Below are 25601 nucleotides of genomic sequence, written 5' to 3'. Positions count from 1 at the left end.
CCCTTGCCCGCTATCTCACCTCATTTTGAGGAAGAGCCTCATTTTTGAGAATAATCAGGTTTCCAGTACTCTGCCCACTTTGGCCTGTGAGGTGCCTGTTGTCAGTCACTGCTGCTTGGGCCACCCCAGGCCCTGGTCCTGTCTGGGCCCCTGTGTTGTAAAACATGAAAGTGTCACTCCCTGAGCCTGCTGTCAGACAGGCCTTATAGCAGTAGGTCTTGGTGAGGGAGCCATTCCCTCGGACCTCAATGAAGTGAGGCTGCACCTTGAGGCCATGTGGTAACCTGGCATCGATATTGTTGTTGGCCTGTTTGTATAGTTCTGCAGGGCACCGCTCCCTCACGCCACAGAAGCCTCCACAGCAGGAAGTGCCATATGCAGTGTAGTGGTAGCACTTGATGATGCTCAGAACAATGATTGTCAAAAGAAATATAAAAGATACTGTGCTTAATGCTATTATCAGATAAAGTGTAATTTCAGAAAATGTCCGAGGGCTCTTAACATGTCTCTGACTGTCAGGGAGGATTTTAGAAACCCTGTCCACCAGAGCTACTGTAATGGCCACAGAGGCTGACAGAGATGGCTCCCCATTGTCACGGACCACCACCGTCAGGTTGAAAGTGCTACTACTCTCATCTCCTATCTTCCTGGTAGTCCTAATTTCTCCCGTGTGCAACTCCACTTTAAAGAGGTCCAGGTCAGAATTCTGTGATAAATGGTAAAAGAGCCAAGCATTTTGCCCAGAGTCTGAATCCATGGCTATGACTTTGGTGACCAGGTAGCCAGCAGAGGCAGTTCGAGGCACCATCTCAATGGCTGATGACATATTGGTTGAGGTAGGGTACAGAATATGAGGGGCATGGTCGTTCATGTCTACCACATACACGTTGATGGTCACAGTGCTGCTCAGTGGTGGGCTCCCCTTGTCCTGGGCCTCCACGGTCACAAAGAACTCCCGAAAGTTCTCATAGTCAAAGGATTTGACTGCATAAAGGCTGCCACTGGCACTGTTAATGGAGACGTAGGAGGTGACTGGCAGCCCTTGGATGTCCCTCTCTAGGAGGGAGTAGGTCACCTCTGCATTCTCCTTTTCATCTGGGTCTGTGGCTTGCACAGTACAGAGCAACACCCCTGGAAAATTGTTCTCCTGGACGTAGATGGAATAGGAGTCCTTCAGGAAGTTTGGTGGATTGTCATTGATGTCAGAGATCTCAACCTTCAGTGTCTGCTGGGATGTGAGCCGAGGCACTCCCCCATCAGTGGCTGTTACTGTGATGTTGTAGGCAGCCACCATCTCCCGGTCCAGAGGGCCACTCACCAACAGTGTGTAGGAGTTTCCAAAGCCATTGAGCCGGAAAGGCAGCCCGGCCTCAAGACTCAAGCTCACTTTCTGGTTGGGGCCTGAATCTTGATCATTGACACTGAGAAGGGCCACAAGCGTGTTAGGTGCAGCATCCTCGGGCACTGGACTGTATAGGTCCTTGAGCACCACCTCTGGTGCGTTGTCATTTACATCCACGATGTCCACCAGCACCTTGCAGTGACCGGCCATGGGCACTGGACCCTGGTCAGTCGCCTGCACATAGATCTGGTAGGAGGAGGCCTCCTCATAATCCAGTGCCCCACCTACTCGCACTTCCCCGGTCCTGGCATCTATGCTGAAGAGCTGTCTCTCTCTGTCCGAGGTGTAGCTGCTCAAGGAGTACCTGAGCTCACCATTGGAGCCCTCATCCGGGTCGGAGGCATTCAGTTTCACCACCAAGGTGCCTGGGGGCGCGTCCTCCCGCAGCTGGACACGGTAAGTGGACTGGTCAAAGGCAGGAGAGTTGTCATTAGTGTCCAGGACACGCACAGAGATCTGTGCTGTGCCCGTGCGGGCTGGGCTGCCCCCGTCCACGGCGGTGAGAACCAGGTGGTGCAAGGCTGCCTGCTCGCGGTCTAGGCCCTTGAGCAGCACAAGCTCCAGCACCTTACTGTTCTCCTGCAGGGGTTTAAGATCCAGTTCGAAGTGTTCGCTGGGGCTGAGCTCATAGGTCTGCACCGAGTTGGAGCCCACGTCGGGGTCCTGCGCGCTCTCTATGTGAAAGCGTGCTCCAGGCGCCACCGATTCGCTTACCTGCAGCTGGTAGTCGGGCCGCGGGAAGCGCGGCGAGTTATCGTTGATGTCCAAAATCTCCACCTCCACTGTGCTCACCGCCACTGGGTTATGCGCCAGCACCTCCAGGCTGAGCAGGCAGCGAGGCCGCTGCTCACACAGCGCCTCCCGATCGATGCGCTCGTTGACGAAGAGCGCTCCGCTCGTCAGGTCCAGCTCCAGGTAGCGCGGGCTGGGCGCACCCAGATGGTTGAAGCGCAGGCAGCCGGGCCCCAAGCGCCGCAGCTCCAGCCCCAGCGCCCTCGCCACGTTGCCCACCAGCGCGCCGGGCGCTTGCTCCTCCGGCACGGAGTACCGAAGCTGGGAGGCCGCCGGGCCCGGCAGCAGGACCAAGAGCAGCAGGAAAGACAGCAGCAGAAGCCAGGGCAGGGGCCGCCGGAGCCGAGGGTGCTCTGTCGCCCCAGCGCTGGCGCCCGCCTGCTCCATAGCCGCGGGCGGCGGCGGAGGCGGCCGGGCCGGGCCGGAGGCAGCAGCTCCTCCGGCGTCCGCGCCCCGGCCTCCCTCCCTCCCTCGGCTCCGCCGCCCTGCGGGGCTCCTCTACGGCTCGCGCTACCCGGCGCCGGCGGCTGCGCCCCCGCGGCAGGCCCTTCCTGGGGCGCCCGGCCCCGCCGCCGCCGCCGCCGCCGAGCCCCCCATACCGCTCCGCCACGCTCCTGCGGCCGCTCAGCCGGGCTCCGCCGCCCCCGCCGCCCGGGCAGCTCGGGAGGGAGGGGAGGAGGCCGAGGGGGAGGGGAGGGGGAGGAGTGTTCAGCAAGTCCGGCCCCGAGCCCGCGCCCCGGAGGCGGACAGCGACCCCGGACTGCCCCGCCGCACCGGCGGCTCCGGCCCCATCTCCTCCACCCCAGACCCCGCCGGACCCCGCGGATCCCAGCGGACCGCGGGGAAATGGCCACTCCCTTTCCCTGCCCCCACGCCCTGCTCAGCCGGTCTCTGCCGCCTCTCGCCTGCTTAACGGGTCTTCAAAGATTAGTCTGGAGAAAACAGTCAAATGCCTAGAACTCCGAGTATCACCTTCCCAGGAAAAGATTTCCAAGCACGATCCAGGAAAACAGACTGAGGGGACTTAGCTAAGTATGCGGGCCTGGGCGGTGGCTCAGACATTCAAAGGGAACACATTCAGGGGAGGAACTGATAATTTCCTTGATCCCCACATCTTCCCTGGAACATTCTTAAGTACTGCAGAAAGTGCTTCACTCCTAAGGTGAAGGGCCCGAGGTGGGGGTGGGGTGGTGAATGTCGACCTCTTTGGGGTGCAAGCCTAAAACTAGCATACTGGGATCCAAAATATAATTCTGCCCCCAGCCAGCTGGCCCTTACTTTCAGCAAGTGCTTTGGTAAATAAGCAATATTTCACTGTTTAAACTTCCCTTTAAACAATCATGAAGCTACAAGCAAACCTCTTATTTGACCTGTTTTGAGCACAATGACGAAAATTTGGGGGTAAATAAGCTTCTTCCCTCAAGCTTTTCCTAATCTTCAAATCTTTTTCATTTATCACCAAGACATTTTCTTTCAAGAGTGATTTTAAATTTTTTCTTTAATGGATGGCAATGTCTTCAAGAGCCTGAAAAACCATTAAATTGGGAGAGTTACTCTTGATCTTCCAAACCACGCTGGAATTTGAACTTCATTAATGCTTTGCAGTAAAAAGAAAAAGAATTCTGCTGCTATTAAGCAAAATATAGGAGGCTTGGATTTATCATACAACAGCCAGCAATTTCAATAGCTACAGCTCATTTTCTATAAATATAAGGCTCCTATAGACCTCTGTGCCTCTGTGCCCCCAATGCTCCCCCAATTGCTGCAGAGACAACACACTAATTCTGTGCAGTGAACAAGAAGCACCAGGAGCAGAGGGAGCCTTTCTCTGCTGTGTCATTGCCTCTGCCTCTCAGTTCTGAACATTCGCTCTTCCCTGGCCCTCGCATCTCTTCCACAGATTTAAAATCTATTGCTGGCACACACAAAGCACTCACTAAAATGCCCTTTCTCTTCCTCATCTCCTGGCACCCTGGCATTCGTAGAGCTTCTCTGTGGGTCATTTTTTAGCTATGGACTGGCACAAAGCCAGAGCAAGGCCTGACATTTGGCCTGCTTCCCTCCTCCAAGGGAAAGTCAAAGGAGCCACATTGCAATCCTAACACCCAGGTTCCAAAGGCCTAATCTAGCACATCCTTCTAACAACACTTCAGGACACACCCAACATCATTTCAGAGAAACTCCTCGCTTCCTCCTATCACTGCGGCTTCTTATTTGTCCACTCTTTGTTCCTTGGTGGGTGCGAAATGGGAGCAGTTTCCATCAAAATCAGTTCCTGTCTCCTTTCTTAGGTCTCTGACTGTTCTTCTGTCTGCATCCTCCCCAAACATCCCTCAGTAATTCTATCTCTGTTTGATGTAGTAATTTGATCTCAGGAAACCTTAATCTCTCAAGTGCACATACTGTAGACCTGGCCTATGTCTTCACCCATTACTTATTTCTGAAAACAAATGGCTCATAAGTGGAATCAAGTTATAAATTGTCAGGAAAAGTGACCTTTCCTTCCCTCCTCTCCTCCCAGCCCTCATAGCAGCTGCCACCTCTGCCCACAGCTTGCTGGGCATTGACCACGCATGGCCCCGTGCCCCTGAAAAGACCACAGGCACTTAAGAAAGCGATTAAAGTGACAGAGGTGCGGCGATGTTTTTAACAGAAGCCCCTAAGTGCCATGTCTCTATAGAAAAACTATGCCTTGCCTTTCAGCAATCTCACCATCTTCCTGCAAGGACACATGCCAGGTTGTCCATCAAAGACATTGTATAAAGAGATGGTATACTCTATTTTGGGCACTACAATGACTTAGTTCCTCAGACTATTGTACTGAGGCTCCTGCCAACCTTACCAACTGCTGGAATGAAATTGTTGAGACTGTTGTAAAATCCCCTTCTACGGATACTGATACAAAAGCCCTGGCCACATCAGTATGCATTATGTCTCTTGGAACTTCAAGAATCCCTGATTTAAGAAACAGAATAGAACCAGGTATGGTGGTGCATGCATGTACTCCTAGCACTTAGGAGGCTGAGACAGAAGGATCACACACAGGTTTGTAGACAGCCTCAGCAAGTAGTTAGACTCTCAGCAACCTAGTAAGACTTTTTTCAAATCAAAATAAAATAGGACTGGGGGGTGTAGCTCAGCAGTAGAAGACTTCTGGGTTCAATCCTCAGTAATACACACACACACACACACACACACACACACACACACACACACACACAAAATAGAAGCCAGGTATGGTGGCACACACCTATAATCCCAGCACTTAGGAGCCTGAGACACAAGGATCACAAGTTCCAGGACAGCCTCAGCAACTTAGTGAGACCTTTAGCAATTTAGCAAGATCTTGTTTCAAAATAAAAACTAAAAAAAGCTAGGGTTTAATTTAGAGGTAGAATGCCCCCTGGGTTCAATACCCAGTAATATACAAACAAAAAGAATAGAACAGTGATAAAGAACACAGAATTTTAAAGAAAATAGAGAATTTAGAATCAGTTACACTGCTAATAATGACTGTGTGACTCTGGATATGTAATTTAACTTAAGCTTCAGTTTATGTATTTTAAGTGGGGAAAACAATATTAAGTAAGTCTCATAGACTGTTATTATGATCCATTAGATAATATATATGTAAAGCAATTTGCACAGTGACTGACCAATTATTATTGGTGGTGGTGATGTTATTAATTGCAACAATTTCTTATCATCAGACAATACCTTAGATTATAGTCTACTTATGGCTTGGTCCCTTATATAAACACAAGTAAGCACTTATAACTATGCCATTTAACAAATCAATGATGATGGGGTAGTAAGTGTGCACCAAATTTAAGTTTCCCAATGTTTCCTTTCCTAATTGTGTATACAATTTATACTATATTTTGGAAACAAAACCCCAAATAGCCCCTTTTCATATCATGAAGGAAAAGGAATTTCTACCTTCAAGGAATTTATTAACCTTCAAGAGATTCCCCTTTTTATGAGACACAGAAATACCTTAGCCTTGCCGGGTGTGGTGGCGCACGCTTGTAATCCCCGCGCTTGGGAGGCTGAGACAGGAGAATCACACAGGTTCGAAGCCAGCCTCAGCTACTTAGTGAGGCTCTCAGCAACTTAGTGAGACCCTGTTTCCAAATAAAATATAAAAAATGGGTCATGGGAGTATAGCCCGGAGGTAGAAAGCCTCTGGGTTCCACCCCCAGTACCACCAAAAAAAAAAAAAAAAAAAAAAAGAAAGAAAAAAGAGAAAAGAAATACCTTAGCCTCTAAGTATAGAGTTGTTCCTAAATATGCTGTAATCTACAGTATCCAGCATAGATCTTGGCACAGAGGAGCTCAATTAAGGGTTTTTTTTTTTAACAGAAAGGCTTACTTGTGCAATTTTAAATAAAATAGCCATTTCTTTTCTCTCCCTTTTCACATTCTATATACATTTCAAGGTCAGGTTAAAAATAATAAAAGTATCTATTCTAAACACAGACTTTTTTCATTTCTTGTTTCCCAATCTATAATCTGTCTCTGAATCCTGACATTTGTCATTCTTTAATTAACACAAATACTTTACATTGTAAAAGCAACCTAAAAACAAGAGCCATGACTTAAACTTTTTCTTTTTTTCAGTGCTGGGAATCTAACCCAGGGCATCACACATACTAGGCGAGAGCTCTGCCATTGAGTTCTACCTCCAACTATGGGGTCATATCTTATAATTGTGCCTCCTTCACAATATAGAAAACCTTATAGACTCTCACTACATGTGAATTGTTTCTTTATCTTCAGATACTTTTTTTGTGCATGCATGGTACTAGGGATTGAACTCAAAGGTGTTCTACCCCTTAGCTACATCCCCAGCCCTAATTTTATTTTTTAATTTGAAACAGGGTCTCACTGAGTTGTGGAGGGCCTTGCTAAAGGGCTGAGTCTAACTACAAACCCGAAATCCTCCTGTCTCAGCCTCCCAAGTACTGGGATTACAGATGTGCCCACCACACCCTGCTTCAGATACTATTTTTAGCAAATTCAAGAACAGCTGCCACAACTCAGGTATTCTTACTTCACTGTATATGGACAAATGATGATTTACAGACAGAGGGATTAGGAACCTGGAATAATTTTTCTATGGATTTCTTCCTTTACAGATATATGAAATACAGATATATGAAGTATTTCATACTGAGAGAAATGGTGTTTTTTTTTTTAACAAAAAGGCTTACTTGTGCAATTTTAAATAAAATAGTCATTTCTTTTCTCTCTCCCTTTTCACATTCTATATACATTTCAAGATCAGGTTAAAATTCATCAAACTATCTATTCTAAACACAGACTTTTTTCATTTCTTGCTTCCCAATCTATAATCTGTTTCTGAATCCTGACATCTGAATCCTGTCATCTGAATCCTGACAAAGTATTTCAAACTGAGAGAACTGAATCCCACTCACAAAGTTTCTGAACCCCAAGAAAGGTTCTGCCTGAAAGTAATATGTTGTCATGTTTACTAATTTATATTAAAATTATAAATTATAAAATAAATGTATCCTTGCTCATAGTAATAAGAAAAGTAACATGATTATAGAAAAGCCACAAAAGACAGGAGATTATATTAATTAGCTCCTATTACACAAGAACTTGAGAAATAGTATTTCTCAATTATATTTTTAACCATATTGGTAAAATATATCTCTCATGAGATCACTGGGCAAAGGAGCAAAACCAATCACAGCACAACAGAATTAAACATACAAGAAAAATACTGGCACTCAGTAACCTGTCCTGATTCACATTAAACTTTCTATTCTTTATTATTAACAACAATACATTTTACTTCAAGGAACCAAGACATCTGGAGTCTTGTGCCCACAGGATAAAAAAGAAGGACATGCTTGTTTGTTTGATCAAGTATAGGCTGACCATTACGAGTATCTGTATTTGTTAAATATGTAAGGATCAGCTGGGCGTGGTGGCGCATGCTTGTAATCCCAGCATTCGGGAGGCTGAAACCAGAGGATCAGCTATTTAGTGAGGCCCTCTGTAACTCAGTGAGACCCTGTTTAAAAAAAATAAAGAATAAAAATAGGGCAAGGGGTGTGGCTCAAAGGTCAAATACCCTTGGGTTCCATTCCCAGACACGCAAAAAAAAAAAAAAAAAAAAAAAAAAAAAAAGGGGGTAAGGATCTAGTTTTTATTTTTAATTTGTGGATTGATGTTGTCCCATAAACTGAGACATGCTTTATAATTTAAAAGAGACAAACGGATATCCCCAAAGTTTTGTGTGACCCAAAGTAGTTTTAAAAACTGCATCTTATTTAAAAAGGGGCCATGTGTGGTGGCGCATACTTGTAATCCCAGCATTCGGGAGGCTGAGACAGGATAGTGGTTTGCAGACAAACTCAGCTACTTAGTGAGGCCTTTGGCAACTCAGTGAGGCCCTGTTTCAAAATAAAGAATAAAGCCGGGTGTGGTGGCCCACGCTTGTAATCCCCGCTCTTGGGAGGCGGAGACAGGAGGATCGCACTGGTTCAGAGCCAGCCTCGCTGGCTTAGGAGACCCTGTTTCCAAATAAAAAATATAAAAGAATAGGTCTGGGAGTGTAGCCCGGAGGAAGAAGGGCTTCCAGGAACCCCAGTACCAAAAAATATATATATATAAAAATAAAATAAAGAATAAAAAAATAAGGCTGGAGGTAAAATGCCACCTGGATTCCATCCCCAGGACTTCAAAAAGTAGAAATAAATAAATAAATAAATGGGACAAGACTCCTGATCTTCATGAATCATAAAGCAAATGCTTTCCTTTTTTATAATTGTTTTGGTGCATTGTAATTATACATCAGGGTGAGAGTCAAAGTGATATATTCATTCACGTATGTCCATAGCACTTGGGGTGTTCCCCTCCAGATCCCACCTACTTGTCCCTTCCTCCCTCCCTTTACATGTTAGTGAGGTTGGCAGGGATATCTTCATATATGAACACAACACTATTTGTTGTTTCCTTTCTCAAGTCTCCTTTTTCTGCTCCTTTTCTCTCTCCCAAAATCCCTTCTGCTATTCTGCTGGTCTCTCTCCTCATTTATCTGAAGTCCCCTTTTTCCCCTATTATTCTCTCTACCTTCTACATATGAGAGAAAAAATACATCCCTTGACTTCTTGAGACTGGCTGATCTCACTGAGCATAAGGTTCTCAAGTTTCATCCATTTTCCTACAAATGACATAATTTTGTTTTTTATGGCTGGGTAAACTTCCATTGCATAGATATATCACATTTTCTTTATATTCTTTACTTTATTGACAGACACCCAGACTAGTTCTGTGCTTTGGTTATTGTGAATTTTGATGCTTTAAACATGAATATGCATGTATCATTATAGAATTCTAACTTTAATTCTTTTAGAAAAATAGCAAAAAGTAGAATAGTTGGGTTATATGGTGAATCCATTCCTAGTCTTTAGAGGAACCTCTATACTGCTCTTCATAGTGGTTGCATTAATTATGTAAATAATGCTGTGGTTATGACCACAGCATTATTTACAGAAATAGTGCCCAGTAGAATAAGGGATGAAGAAAATATTTCACATGAAATGACACCTGTTTTTTGTTTTTGTTTTTGTTTTTGTTTTTTTGGTGGTACAAGGGGTGGAATCCAGGGGCTTTTCTACCTCAGGGCTATACTCCCAGACCTGTTTTATACTTTATTTGGAAACAGGGTCTCACTAGGTTGCTGAGAGCCTCACTGAGTAGTTGAGGCTGGCTTCAAACCTATGCGATCCTTCTGTCTCAGCATCTCAAGTGCTGGAATTACAAGCGTGTGCCACCATGCCCTGTGACACCTAAGTTTTTTTTTTTTTTACATTCCCTTTAATCAAAGGAAATATAGTAATAATATACTTGGCATTAATAATTTGCTTTTGGGGATGGATCCTCTAGATTTTTAGTTCTGAGAATTAATGTACTATTGATTCTGGTATGTTGGTGCATGCCTGTAATTCCAGTATTTAGGAAGCTGAGACAAGAGGATTGTTAGTTCAAGACAATCCTCAGCAACATAGCAAGGCCCTTAGCAACTTAGTGAGATTCTGTTTCAAAATAAATAAAATAGGCTCAGAGTGTAACTCAGTGGTAGAATACCCCGGGGTACCATAGCCTAGTACTACACACAAAATAAAATATTGCTGATATTTGGCTGATGTGTTTGAAAATTGCTTAAAACAAAAAAAGGGGACTTCCGGGAAGATGGCGACCGAGAAAAGCGGGGCTTAAGAGCCCCGCTAACAACCAATCTCCATTACCACAAAATCAGCGCCTTTCATAGCCAGAAAACACCATCACCAGAGAAACAAAAAAATCACCAGGCTCCAGAGAGAAAGCGGACTGAGAACAGAGCTCAGAGCCACAGAGGAGATACACCGGCCTCATGCCTGAGGACGCAGCAGCAGCACCATACTGCCGGCGGCAGCGGCGAATTCACCAGACAGCTACAGCAAGCCGAGGTGAGCCGCTGCGGAACAGCCAGGCGGGATTTTTCAGCGCAGGGAGCATCTAAAGCTCCCAGTGGCTGAGCTCAGCACACACTGCAGGGATTCAGAGTGGAAATCAAAACCAAGAAGAAATAAGCCAGCCTCATGGCCGAGGGTGTAGCAGCGGCGCCATATTGCCACCGACGGCAGCAGCAGCGAATTCACCAAGTCCAGTACAGCTACATCTGCGAACTCAAGAACAGTGAGTCAAATTGCGGGCCACAGAGGAGAAATCCCAGTACTGTACTCCCTGGGACTTGACCCAGTGGGGGGAGGGGCGGTGGCAGAGATATCACACCATAGGAGAACGTGCAACCTGGCACCCCCCACAGTCTAAAGCAGCCTCTATCGACTCCCTGGGTCGGAGACTCTGTGATACAACCCAGTAAAGGAGTAGTGGGGTCTGAGATACTACAGACTCGAGATCCAGAGCACATTAAGTGAAGTCATAGTGACCCAAGCGAAGAACACAGAGAAGGCACAAACTTCCGAAATCATGGGAAAGAGGAATAACACTGGAGCAATGAATGCCCACAACCCCACAACATCAGAACCCGATAAAACTGAAAATCAGAGATTTCTAGAAGATCAAATCAGGAAAATAACTGTAGAAATAATAGAGGTGCTTCGAAAAGAATTCAGAGAGAGCCAAAGAGAGATAAAGGATGCAATTAATGAAGTAAAGGCCTCAATTCAAAGCACAAACAACCGATTAGAACACATGGAGAACAGAATCTCGCTCTTAGATGATGATCATTCCAAAAATGAATGCATAGTTTCTAATCTAGAAAAAAATATCCAACAGCAGGAATCTGACATTGAAGAAATATGGGCCCATTTTAAGAGAGCTAACCTAAGAATAATTGGAATAGAGGAGGGAAAAGAAAGTGAAACCAAAGGGATCAACAATCTCTTCAAGGAAGTAATAGCAGAAAATTTTCCAAACATAGAGCAAGAGGTTGATACACAGATCCAGGAAACTTATAGAACTCCCTTTAGACAGGATAAGAGAAGAGGATCCCCACGCCACATAATTGTCAAAATGACCACTGTGGAAGCCAAGCAGAGAATCTTAAAGACAACAAAAACAAAGGGCCAAGTGACATTCAGAGGCAAACCAATTCGAATCACTCCAGACTTCCCAAACCAAGTCATGAGAGCCATAAGGGCTTGGAGTAACATATTCCAAACTCTGAAAGAAAACAACTTCCAGCCAAAAATGTCCTACCCAGCAAAACTTTCTATCAAATTAGATGGGGAAATAAGAAGCTTCCATGACAAACAGAAACTGAAGGAATTTATGTCTTCAAAACCAGCGCTAGAGAAAATACTCAAAGAGATTAACTACAAAGAAGAAATAGGTAACACACATCAGAACCAGAGAAACAAGATTTTCCATCCAACAGACAACTAAGATTGGTTATCTGTGGAGATTCATTATTTATGTTAGTCTTTTACCTATCTCTAAATTGTATTGTTTGCCTTTATTGTTGTTAATTTTTAGGATTTCTAGGTGGAATATTAATATACCTTCAGATATAGCATTTGGAAATATTTTATCCAATTAGTAACTTTTAACTCTGTTTACATTGTCTTTGGATATACAATATTTTTTTATTTTTTAGGGAGTTTGTATACTCTTCTGTTGCCTGTGCCATTGAAATCATATCCAAGAAATCACTGCCAATTTCAATATTGTGAGGTTTTATGACCCAGATTTTCTTCTAAAAGTTTATAGTCTTAAGATTTATATTTAGGTCTTTTATCTATTTTGAGTTAATATTTGTATATGGGATTAGGTAAGGGTCCAATTTTATTCTTTTCCATGTAATTATTATGTTTCAACAATATTTAGTTAAAAGATTATTATTTTCACCACCAAATGTTTATGGAAACCTTGTCAAAAATAACTTGACAATATAGGGAAGAATTTAGCTCTAGGCTTGTATTTAACTCCAATGGTTTGTATATCTGCCTTTAGAACAGTACTACACTGTTTCAATTATTGTAGCTTTATATGGTTTGAAATCAGAAAATATATATCTTCTAGCTTTGTTCTTTTTCAAGATCGTTTTGGGTATCTAGAATCCATATTCCATATTAGGATAGAGTTTTTTTCTGAAAAATAAATATATAAATATATGATAGTTTCACCTAAAAAATAGAAAAAAAAATATTCCCTGGTAAGAAAGAAAGCAAAAAGAAATATTAAAATGTTATCTTTAAGTCATCAAAAGCTTGGTATCAGACAAATGAAACTGTTTTGTGAGATTATCATTTTTAATTTTGGATAAATTGCTATAATACTAGATGTCAACCACTAAGCCAAGCATGGGAAGGAGGGATGGGGAGAGAATGTGGTGGGGATCGGGTGGGGGCTGACTGGGTGATGTGTGCATGTATGTCTACAAAAGTTTGTATCCCACTATGATGTATGAATACAGTGCACCAATAAAAAAAATAAAAGGAAAGCAAGCTGTCTTTGGATAAGGGGAGGTAGGCAAAAGGCTTAGGGCTGATTATATAATATTAACAGATAATCAAACTTTACTTCTCTATCCTTATTCTCAATGAAGCTGGCCTAACAATAACAATAGATTATTAAAGACACTGGTATTATTGGCATAATTAAAGAAAATGGCTAAGTAGACCTCAAAATTTAAGATCAATGAGGAGATAGGAAATATTAAAATCATATAAGTCAACTGTCTATGGTAACCAGATACAATGGTCTTTGTATTTGTTAAATTTCCTGTTTTTGAAAAATGCCATTGAATTTGATGTAAATGCCTTCAACGTTCTAATATTACTAAAGTGATTGCTTTTTAGTTTTTTTAATTTGCTTTTATTAGCACATTATAGTCTCACATCATAGTGTGAGCACTTGGAAATGAAAGTATTCTTACTAGGATCTACCTTGCCCTGATTAAAAACTGTTGACTTCAAACTTAGCACATAGACCTAATTTTTATCAAATAGGCATTTTAAATGTTCATTTGACAGACTCATTGATAAGAAAAATGCTATGGTCAATGTCCATCTGGAATTCATGGAGACATTAAACAAAGTCTCCCAATATATCCAAGAGACAAGATGAAGAAACAAAGGCTGCACAGTATAGTTAGGTTACTTCATAACTGAAAAATAGTGCCAAAGAGTATTTACTAATGGAAGACTTCTGGAGAATTCTAATGGAGACTGTAGGGACTCACCTTTGGTCATGTCCTATTCAATATTTTATCAGTGATTCAAGGAGGCAGCAAGCATCCCGTTTAATCCAGCATCAAACTGAGCTCTTCCAGAACAAGAATCATGATCTAAGTTATGCCACGTTTTATTTTTGTTGTGTTTTATTTATTTATTTTTTGTAGTTCTGAGGATTGAATCCAGGAGTATTCTACCTGACAGCTACACCCGCAGACCAATTTTTTAAATTTTTTATTTGAAAGCAGGATCTCACTAAGTTGCTAAGGATGGCTTCTAATCTATGATCCCCCTGTCTCAACCTCCTAAGTACTGTGATTACAGGTGTGTACCATCACACATGGCTTATGCTATGTTTCTAATTCACTAAATCATCCCAATATTCTATTTGAGATTCAGTACATGCCGCCACATTCATAAGTTTGTATTTAAGCTAACGTCTGGCTTCTAGTAGTGTCATTAAAATCTGTTCCAAGTTTCCATTCATCACTTAGGACCTCTTGTTTTAATAGAAAACCTTGTTTGGCCCTGTTTCTCCTCTCTAATTTTTGGGATTTGGACCAAAGAATAAGAAGGGACTTTGGCACTAAAGAATATCCTTGTTTCCAAGTTGGTTTGAGCCAAAACATTGATTTTATACACACACACACACACACACACACACACACACACACACACACGGAGGGTGAGAGAAAGAGAAAGAAAAGAGAGAGACAGACAAAATGAAAGAGGGTGAGACACACAGACAGACAGACAGACAGACAGACAGACAGAGAGCAAGCACATGCTGATGTATAATGAGTTTGAATTGTTTTCCGAGATAGGACCTGAGCTGAGTCTGTATGAAGGCCCATATATTTACTGCTTTCTTTACCTATTGTGTTTGCTGCTTAGAAAAAACAAACATACACAATTCTCAGTATGAATTCTTCATTCATATATCCAGAGTATCAAGTAATTAATGGCCTCTTATCTTATTGTCTTCAGAATTAGCAGTTTACATAATATATATATATATATATATATGTGTATATATATATATATACACACACACACACACAGTCTCACTTACTCCTCATGAGAGCCTAATGAGATTGGTATTGATGAAAAAACTGGATTCCAAGGATTTTCAGGAATGATTTTCCCCATGCCCCAGTTTTTAATGGTCTGATATAACATCTGACTGATACACCTGTATCCAATTTTAAAATATTATTGGTCACAAGATATTAATTTCAAATATATTTTATGGAATCCTACTTAGTTGTTTTATATTTAATAAATTTTCATTGGTGCATTGTAGTCATACATCTCAATGGGATTAAAAAAAAAACTGGTGGAGATATACATGCACACATCACCCATCAGCCCTTACCCAATCACTAATCCCTTCCCTCCCCCTCCCTCCTACCCATGCTTGGCTTCCTGACTGACTTTGATATGTTTAAGTATATCATGTGCTTTAAAGAGTTTCCCTTATCCTCCCTCTTATCCCCTCAGATATGTCACCTTCATTGTTCCTCTATAGGGTCCCTTCTTCATCTAGAGTTCCTCCTGTTACCCATTTCTCCCTAATATTTTGCACATTAAGAAAAGTATCTGATTTCTTATTTTTTATGACATTTCACTGTAAATGCCATAATTTTGTTCTCCCTTATGGCTGGTAAAAATTCCATTGTGTACATATCCCATAGTTTTGAAATCTATTCATCTGTTGAGGGACATCTTGGCTGGTTCTACAGTTTGGCAATGATGAACTGTGCAGCTATGAACATGGTTGTTCATACATTAGTTTGGTATTTTTGCTTTCATTCTTTTTGGTAGATAGCCAGAGGTGGTATTGCTGGTAAGTTCATTTTACTTCTTCTGAGGATCTTCTATACTGTTCTCCAAAGTGGTTGCACCAACTTGCAATCCCACCAACAATGCATTAGAGCTTCTATTTCTCCACACTTATTCCCACTTACTGAAAACCTGAAAGGCAGAAGGTGAATAACTTTGACAAGATGATCCACTCACAACCATTTTTTTTTTAATAGAGGTCACTTAGATCTGGAAATCTGCTGAGATATTAGGTGAGGCAGCTGCAGCTTCTAGTGCTTCCTGGCCACACAGCTGAATAAACCCACTGGCCCTTTGCTGTGGAGCAGGCCCCAGTTCCAGGCCTGCCACGCAACAGGCTCCAGACCTGGCCTCTCTGGCTCCAGACCCAGCCTCGCCCCGTGGCAGGTTCCGGGTCTGGCCTCGCTGACTCCAGACCTGACCTCGCCACATGGCAGGCTCCGGTTCCTGTCACTGTGGCAGGACATTTACAGAGGTTCCCATTTTTCCCTCCATATATATTTCTTTAAGTAGGAGAAAAGAGCATGTGTCATTTGTAGAAGCTGGGAGCCCAATTCCCTAGCAGCAATGGATTTTATCTCCCCACTGAAAGTGGAGGCTCACAGCCTCACCACAGAGAGCGGGATCCGCTGCTCCAAGCACATTCTGGTCCCCAGCACAGCACAGATGATCATGGCAGCCATGAGCTGAGGTCTCCCGGGACACCTGGTACAGTGAGCCGGCCTAGCAATATGGGCAGGGCTCCCTCCAACTTGCCCCAGACATTTTTTTTCTTACACAGTATGTTGCCCAGAATTCCTGCACATGTGCGGTGGAGGCAGTTGACTTATAGGGAGATTTCTTCAAAAATTCCAGATGGATTGGAATGGAACTGTCTGCCTCTCCTGAATACTGGCCACTGCCACTGCCACCATCTTGGTCCGTCTCCACGAAACTTTTTCTTACATAGTATGTTGTCCAGAGTTCCTGAGCATGTGGGGCAGGGAGAGTCTACTTTTGGGGAGATTTCTTCAAAAATTCAAGGTGGATTTGGTTGGATCTTTCTCCCTCTCCTGAATACTGGCCACTTCTGCCGCGCTCTTGGTCTCTCCTAGAGTATGTTGTTGTTAAGTATTCCTGTGCATGTGTGGCAGGAGCAGTCTGCTTTCTGATCTCTTCTGGGATATCCCTCCAAGAATCACTTTTCTTGCAGTGGCGGACACTGCGCTGCCATCTGGCCTCTAATTCTACCATTTTCCACTCTCTCTCCTATATTTCAGATAGGAAGTCATGACTGGAAATGTTTCTGTGTGTTGTCCCAATCAGCTATTAAATCAAAATCTGTTGTCCAGGGTTTCTCAATAGGATGTCCTATTCAGCTGCTGCCAACCTACACTGCTCTGGCCGTGGTTGCTGCTGCAGCTGCAGCCGCCGCCATCTTCCTCCCTCTTCTTTTTTTTCTTTTCTTTTCTTTTTTTTTTTTTGCGGGTTTGGGGATGGAACCCAGAGGCATTTGACCTCTGAGCTACACCCCCTGCCCAATTTTTTATTCTTTTCCTTTTTTTGGTGGTACTGGGGTTCCTGGAAACCCTTCTACCTCCAGGCTACACTCCCAGACCTATTTTTATACTTTTTTATTTGGAAACAGGGTCTCTTAAGCCAGTGCCACACGGCTGGCTTCAAACCTGCGCGATCCTCCTGTCTCCGCCTCCCAAGGGCAGGGATTACAAGCGTGCACCACCACGCCCAGCCAATTTTTTATTCTTTATTTTGAAACAGGGTCTCACTGAGTTGCGAAGAGCCTCACTAAGTAGCTGAGGCTGTCCGCAAACCACGATCCTCTGGTCTCAGCCTCCCACATGCTGGGGTTACAAGCGTGCGCCACCACGCCCTGCTTCATATATATATATATATGAATACATATATATATATGTATGAATACATATATATATATGAATACATATATATGTATGAATACACATATATATGAATACATATATATGAATACATATATATATGAATACATATATATATGTATGAATACATATATATATTTATATGTATGAATACACATATATATATATATGTATAATTTTTGTCTGTGTGGTACTGGGGTTCCTGGAAGCCCTTCTACCTCCAGGCTACACTCCCAGACCCATTTTATATTTTTATTTGGAAACAGGGTCTCTTAAGCCAGCCAGGCTGGCTTCGAACCAGTGCGATCCTCCTGTCTCTGCCTCCCAAGCACGGGGATTACAAGTGTGTACCACCACGTCCGGCTTCTTCAATATTTTTTAATAAAAGAAAACAGTATGTGTCTTTAGCTGGAGTTGGGGACCCAAGTACTTAGTAGTAATGTGTTTTATCTCCCCATCAAGAGCAGAGGCCCACAGATTCACCACGGAGAGCGGGTTCTGCTGCTCCAAGCGCACCCAGCCCCAGCGCTGCACAGAGGAGCACAGTGGCCAGGAGTGCCCTTAGCTCCGGGACGCGCGTCGCCAGCCAAGCCAATTATGTGGGGCTCCATCTGACATGCCCCAAACATTTTTCTTACATAGTATGTTGTCTAGACTTCCTGAGCACGTGGAGCAGCAGTCTACTTTCGGGGAGATTTCCTCAAAAGTCAGGGTGGATTAGAATGCATCTACCTGCCTCTCCCCGATACTGGCCGTTGCCGCCGCCACCATCTTGGTTCTCCTCCCAGCATTTTCCTTACATCGTATGTTGCCCAGAATTCCTGAGCATGTGGGGCAGGAGCTGTCTTTTTTTTTGGGGGGGGGGGGATTTCTCCAACAGTTCAAGGTGGGTTGGATTGGATTTATCTACCTCTCTTGAATACTGGCCGCTACCGCCTCTGCCTCTGCCATCTAAGTCTCTTCTCTCATATTTTAGGTAGGAAGTCATGGCTATAAATGTCTCTATATGTTGTCCCAATCAAGTAATGAGCCAAAATCTGATGTCCGGGGTTTCTTAGAGGAATACATGTCCTATTTGGCCACTGCCAGCTATCGTTGCTGTGACTGTGGTCACCATTGTGACAGCGGCCGCCATCATCTTGCATCTCTCCCTACTTAGTTTTTTTCACAACTACAAATTACTTTCTTTTTTAGACACTTTGACTGGATCATCTATACATGTTTTTAAAATGGTTGGCCTCAAAAATATAAAATAAAATAAAATGGTTGGCCTCAGCAAAATCATGATATAAAAAGATCTTTATTTCATATGTCAATCTCTTCTTTCAGCACTATTTTCCTGCCTATAATATTCTATGTAAGTCATGGCGCTTTACAAATGACTTTGATTTCTCAGATATAAATCTCACTCATATATTCCTTGTGACAAATTTTGTTACATAATTACTTTAGCAGTTATTTATATAGCACATGATGGCGTGGGTAAAATAAAGTCCTCTAAATTAGCCAAGTTAAAATGTACAGTGTATGTTTTTATAAATATTAAAAGATATATTGACTAGATAATTAATAATGCCTAAAACCTTTCCTTATCAAAGCTTATTTTATTGATGTTATTTAGAACTGGGTATGGTGGCACACACCTGTAATCCCAATGACTCAGGAGGCAAAGGCAGGAGGATTGCAAGTTCTTTTCTTTCTTTCTTTCTTTTTTTTTTTTTTTTTTTTTTTTTTTGGTGGTACTGGGGTTCCTGGAAACCCTTCTACCTCCGGGCTACACTCCCAGACCTATTTTTATACTTTTTTTATTTGGAAACAGGGTCTCTTAAGCCAGCGCAGTTGGCTTTGAACCCGCGCCATCCTCCTGTCTCCACCTCCCAAGCGCGGGGTTTACAAGCATGCACCACAATGCCTGGCCGGGATTTCAAGTTCTAAGCCAACCTGGGCAACTTATCGAGACACATCTCAAAATAAAAAGGGCCGGGGATGTAGCTTAGTAATAGAGCACAATCCTCAGGACCACAAATAAATAAAATCACAAAGAGTAAGAAATCAGACGCTCTCCCTAATATGTGGAAGCTAGGGAGAGAAAGGAGGAACTCTAGACCAGGAACTCTAGACCCTAACTGAGTTGAATGAGAGGGGGAGAGAGAAAAATTCCCTAATGTACATGACGGAAACTCACAAACATCTCAAAGCCAATCAGCAAGCCAAGCATGAGAAGGAAGGAATGGGGAGGGTATGGGATGGTTAATTGTGAAAGGGCTAAATAAGTAATATGTGCGTGTATACCTCTACCATCTTGTACCCCATTAAGATGTATGACTACAATGCACCAATAAAATTTTTTTAAATTATTTACATATTCTTCAATTTTGTTCCTGTGTTTTCTCTTCCTTTTCTATTATAGCAAAGGAAGTATACTACACTTGGATGATAGAATTTAAAAGAAAAATCTAATTTTATTTTATAACATCTCTGAACTTATGGTCCCAAAGATCTTTAAGGTCTTTTAGCTTGGTTGGTACCAACTCTAGCTTCTTAGCACAGAATATGAAAAAATACACAAACTCCTCAATCAATCAATAATTTGTGGCCTTTCTTCATCTAAATATATTGGCCAATTTTCTAATAAATCCAGTGAAACAAAAATAATTATGGTGGTAACTTTAACTAAGCTAAAAGAGTTGAAACACAAAGGTTTAATAATTTACTAGAAATACAGAGTTGATTTCAAACAAAACTGAGTAAAATTCTCTTTCCCTCTTTCCATTTTAATGTTACATCTATTATAACAGAGTTGTCACCCTCAGATATTCAATATCCTTTGTAATTAAATTTTCATCATAGCCTCCCATGACTGATTTTCTATGGTACTTTCAAACTGAACTAGTATTCCTTTAATCCAATTATCATAAATTCATTTAAAATCTCAGCTATATATGAAAAATTAATTGGTCCATGAATCAATGTACACATAGGACATATTGAACAGTTATGCCTCATAGGATATGCAGATTTAGTACTCCTTAAAGGGGATTTTTCAAATTACAAAGTCATTCTTTCCATGGGTCAATTATGACATCTGACAACCGATTTAAAAAGTAGCAACAACCCTGATAAAGTCCAGCTATGAGTTTTCTGTGACTTAAATTTTTTTTAAATTTTTCCTTAGTTTTGTATTTATTTTTAGGTTAAATAATATTAAAAATATATGCTCTTTGAACAAAATGTAATTCATTCAAAATTATTAAAAGTAATAAAAGTGGATCCAGGTGAGATGGTACACACCTATAATCCCAGTACTTGGGAGGCTAAGATAAGAGGATTGAAAGTTCAAGGCCAGCCTCAGCAACTTAGCAAGACCCTGTTACAAAATTAAAAATAAAATAGGGCTAGGAGTGTAGCTTAGAGATAGAAGACCCCTGGAATCAAACCACAGTGAAAAAAACAATAATAATAAAAGTGAAAAACAGCCAAGATATCTAACAACAGATAATGGATTACAAAACTGCGGTATATGTACACAATGGAATTTTACTCAGCCATTAAGAAAAACACAATTACATCATTTACAGGGAAATGGATGAAACTGGAGGACATTATGCTAAGTGAGATTAGTCAGTCACAAAAATTAAGAAATTGGATGCTTTCCCTAATATGCAAAAGCTAGGAAGAAATGGGTGACAGGGAGAACTCTAGAAGAAGAAGGAGATCCTATATAAGGTGCAAATAAGGCGACCTAACTAAGGGGATGGGAGGGGGAAGAGGGAAACTCTCTAAAGCACATGATGTACTTAAACATATCAAAGTCAATCACTAAGCCAAGCATGGGAAGGAGGGATGGGGAGGTAATGAGTGGGGATTGGGTAAGGGCTAATTGGGTGATGTGTGCATGTATGTCTACACAACTCTCTTATCCCATTAAGATATATGATTACAATGCACTAATAAAAAATTTAAAAATAAACATCTCAAGAAAAAAAGTGAAATCCCTTTAAAATTGTATTCCTCTGTAGACAAATCCATTAGCAGATAATTGTATATTCTTCTAAACTTTTGTCTCTGCATGTATAAATATACACTTAAATATTTTACCCAAGTGGAATCACATAGTATACATTATTATTCAATATTACCTTTTCTTCTTTGTTTTTATTATATATTTTTTTTTTGGGGGGGGGGTTAGAACCCAGGGGCTTTTCTACCACCAGGCTATACTCCGAGACCTATTTTTTTTATATTTTATTTGGAAACAGGGTCTCACTAAGTTGCTGAGAGCCTCACTAAGTAGCTGAGGCTGGCTTTGAACCTGTGCAATCCTCCTGTCTCAGCCTCCCAAGCGCTGGAATTACAAGCATGTGCCACCACGTCCAGCCATATATATTTTATTTTTAAAGACTTATATAGTCTCATGTCATAATGTAGTTCACAGGGACAGAGACATACATGTACACAGCACTTGATGAGTGTTCCTCTGTCTCCCTCCCCATCCCCCCTTTCTCCATACAGGACATTGGGATTGGCCTTGATATTCTCACATATGTACATAATATCAATGGAAGAAATTTATTCACTAATTCTCTCCCCCCACCACCACCTCCCTTGCTCTACTGGAATTTCTCCTTCATTATTTAAATTTACTTTTATGTCCTGATTATGCCCTAGTTTCTTCATATGAGAGGAAACATACAACCCTTCGCTTTCTGTGACTGGCTTATCTTATTTAATATAATTTTCTCCAGGGCCATCCATTTTCCTCCAAGTGACATAATTTTGTTCTCCTTTACTGCTAAGTAGAATTCCATTGTGTATATATTCCATAATGCTGTAATTCAGTCTTCTGTTAATGGAACATTTAGGTTGGTCCCATAATTTGGCTACTGTGAATTGTGCTGCTATAAACATGGATATGCATATGTTATTATAATATTTTGATTTCAATCCTTTTGGAATGATATCCAATAGGATAGCTGGATCATATGGTGGATCCACTCCTAGTTTTCTGAGGAATCTTCACACTAATCTCCATAGCAGCTGCACTAATTTGCAATCCCACCAACAGTATAAGAGTTCCTATTTCCCCACATCCTCCCGAGAATTTTTTTTTTTCCAGTATCGGGGATGAAAACCAGGGGCATTCTACCTCTAAGCTACAGTCCTATTTTTCATTTTTTATTTTGAAACAGGGTCTCACTGAGTTGCAAAGGGCCTTACTAAGTAGCTGAGGCTGTCCTCGAACCAGGATCCTCCTCAGCCTCCCAAATGCTGGGATTACAAAAATGTGCCACCATGCCTGGCTTGTTGTTTGACTTTTTGATGGTTGCCATTTTTGTCATGTTTAGATGGAATCTCAGAATAGTTCTGATTTGCATCTCCCTGATTGCTAATGATTTTGAACATTTTTCATGTATTTACTGGCCATTTGCATTTCTTCTTTTGTGAAGTGTCTGTTTAATTCAATCGCCCATTTCTTGATTGGGTTATTCATTCTGTTAGTTTAAGGATTTTGTATATTCTAGATATTAGTGTCCTCTACTAGAGAAAGAGCTGGCAAAGATATTCTCTCATTCTGTAAGCTCTCCTTAGACTCCTGATGCCTCCCTTTGATGAGCAGAACATTTTTAGCAACTTCACCTTTTAAATTTTTATTTAACATATATGAAGGATCTTTTAATGTATTATATACAGTAATGCTTCTTCTTCATAAAGGATACATAGTATTCATTATATAGATATTTTATAACTTATTTTACTGAATATTTATTACTGAATATTTGGGTCCATTTCTGAAAATCTGTACATGTACATGTTTATGTGTTTATTCTGAGAAGTATTCAGTTAAACGTTTTCACAATTAAATTTATTATACATGACAAAATGCTTCCCAAATTTTTTGTGCCTGTTTATAATTTCATTAAATGCTAAAATAAGCCAATTAATTTATTTGTAATTTATCTCCAAAATTCTTAGTTCATAGTGTAATAAAGAAACTGAATCATGCTCATAACAATATTTTGATTTGCTTAACAAAAGCCTATTATAATTTCTTTCATATAACTTCCATAAGTATCTAAATGCTCACTGAGAAATTCAACCCACTTCCCTGAATTTATTTTACTTAAATTGACTAATGCATTGTCATGACTTTATTAGAGCTTTACCCTATATTCTACATGACTAAAGTTTGTATTTTTATGAATGTATATTCATGAAGTCTCTACTAGTGCTTATATGTTAGAGATTTGGTCCTATGTTTTCTTCTAAGAAATGCAAAGTTTCTGGTCTAATTTCTAGGTCTTTGGCCCATCTTGAATTGACTTTTGTACAGGATGAGAGATAAGGGTCTCATTTCATTCTTCTATATGAGTATACCTAGTTTTCCCAGGACCTAATTAGGTGTCTGTCAACAGGTGAATGAATAAATAAATTGTGGTGTATACACACAATGGAGTTTTACTCGGCCATAAAGAAAACCAAAACTATATCCTTTGCAGGAAAATGAATGGAACTAAAGAATATTGTGCTGTGAGATCAGCCAATCTCAGAAAGTCCAGGGTTGTATATTTCTCTCATACGTGGAAGCTAGAGAAAAATAGAAAACAAAAAGGCCTTCAGACAAATGAAAAGAGAAACCAGTAAAATTGTAGAAGAGGATTGTGGATTAGAAGTGAGGAAGGAAAAAGGAGTGTTGAGAAAAGTAACAGCTCAAATAATGTTTTGTCCATATATGAAGGCATCACTACCACTGTCACTAAATACAAGAAGAAAGGGGAGAGATGAGGGCTATAGAGGGAAATACACTAGAGACATACAATGAGATGGTTAAGCAGAAACTTAAAACTTAAGGTCTGAGGCTGAGTCCAGGATATCTTAGTAAGCTCATGACAGACAGACCTTTCCAGATATAACTGTACCTCTGGAGAACAGGAGGAGAATGTGGTTACTAGGTACAAAAATTTGGGTAACATTGAAGAGTAAGTTCTAGTGTTTTATAGTAAAACAGGGTAACAATAGTTAATAATTTTTGTACATTTCAAAAAGGCTGAAGAGAAGATTTTAAATGTTATCACAAAGAAATGATAAATGTTTGAGGTGATAGGTATTCTAATTACCCTGTTTTGATTATTGCACATTGTATACTGTATTGAAATAATACATTGTACTCCACAAGTATGTGCAATTATTATGTGCCAATTAAAATACTCAAATTATCTGCAGGCTCTTGAGAGTGCAGTAGACTCTGCTTAATCATGGTTTCATTTTCCACAGTTTGATATGTCTGTGGCCAACCATGGTCTGAAAATACAGTACAACAAAATAAAGTATTTGAGACAAAGAACTGTCATATAAATTTTATTGTGAGATATTGTTGTAATTCGAGTTAATTATAAAGTAATTGTTAATCTCTTACTGTGCCTAATTTATAGATTAAATTGTACCATAGGTTTATATACACAGGAAAAATTACATATGCAGGGATAACTTCTTTTACTGTGCTTCATAATTCTTGTGCTTTGCAAATAATGTGTTTTGTACAAATTGAACAAGCCTGGTTCGAGCAAGTTTATCAACATTGTTTTTTCAATGGTTGAAATAATCATTAGCATTTTTAGCAATAAGGTATTTTAAATTAAGTTATATACAATGTATTTTAAACATAATGATATTGCATATTTAGTAGACTACAGAATAGTATATATATGCTTTTATTAATTTTTTATTGGTGCATTATATATGCTTTTTTTTTTTTTGGTGGTACTGGGGTTCCTGGAAGCCCTTCTATCTCCAGGCTACACTCCCAGACCTATTTTTATTTTTGGAAACAGGGTCTCTTAAGCCAGCGCAGCTGACTTCGAACCTGCGCGATCCTCCTGTTTCCGCCTCCCAAGCGCGGGGATTACAAGCGTGCACCACCACGCCCGGCCTTATATATGCTTTTAAATATTTTGTAGT

General features: G+C 41.0%; 2 protein-coding genes across 7 annotated transcripts in view; both read right to left on the bottom strand.

The window, feature by feature from the left end:
- LOC308274983 (protocadherin gamma-C4) overlaps positions 1–25601 on the bottom strand; it is a gene marked incomplete at both ends in the record, with an annotated part of 798148 nt that overhangs the window by 620872 nt on the left and 151675 nt on the right. The gene's annotated exons all lie outside the window — the stretch shown is intronic.
- Positions 1–25601, bottom strand: part of LOC308274951 (protocadherin alpha-C2) — a gene marked incomplete at both ends in the record, with an annotated part of 130355 nt that overhangs the window by 46788 nt on the left and 57966 nt on the right. The window contains one exon of one of the 5 annotated variants that reach the window (XM_080712937.1): positions 20–2581. The exons of the other annotated variants lie outside the window; for them this stretch is intronic. Coding sequence (XP_080569063.1) covers positions 20–2581 — 2562 coding nt within the window. Of the gene's footprint in view, positions 1–19; positions 2582–25601 lie in introns of those variants that run through there. 5 annotated transcript variants of the gene reach the window in all.

This window comes from Muscardinus avellanarius (genome assembly GCF_963383645.1).
Source record: "Muscardinus avellanarius genome assembly, chromosome: 1".
NCBI classification, from domain to species: domain Eukaryota; kingdom Metazoa; phylum Chordata; class Mammalia; order Rodentia; family Gliridae; genus Muscardinus; species Muscardinus avellanarius.
Note: the sequence above shows the minus strand (reverse complement) of the source record. Positions and strands in the feature narration are given on the sequence as shown.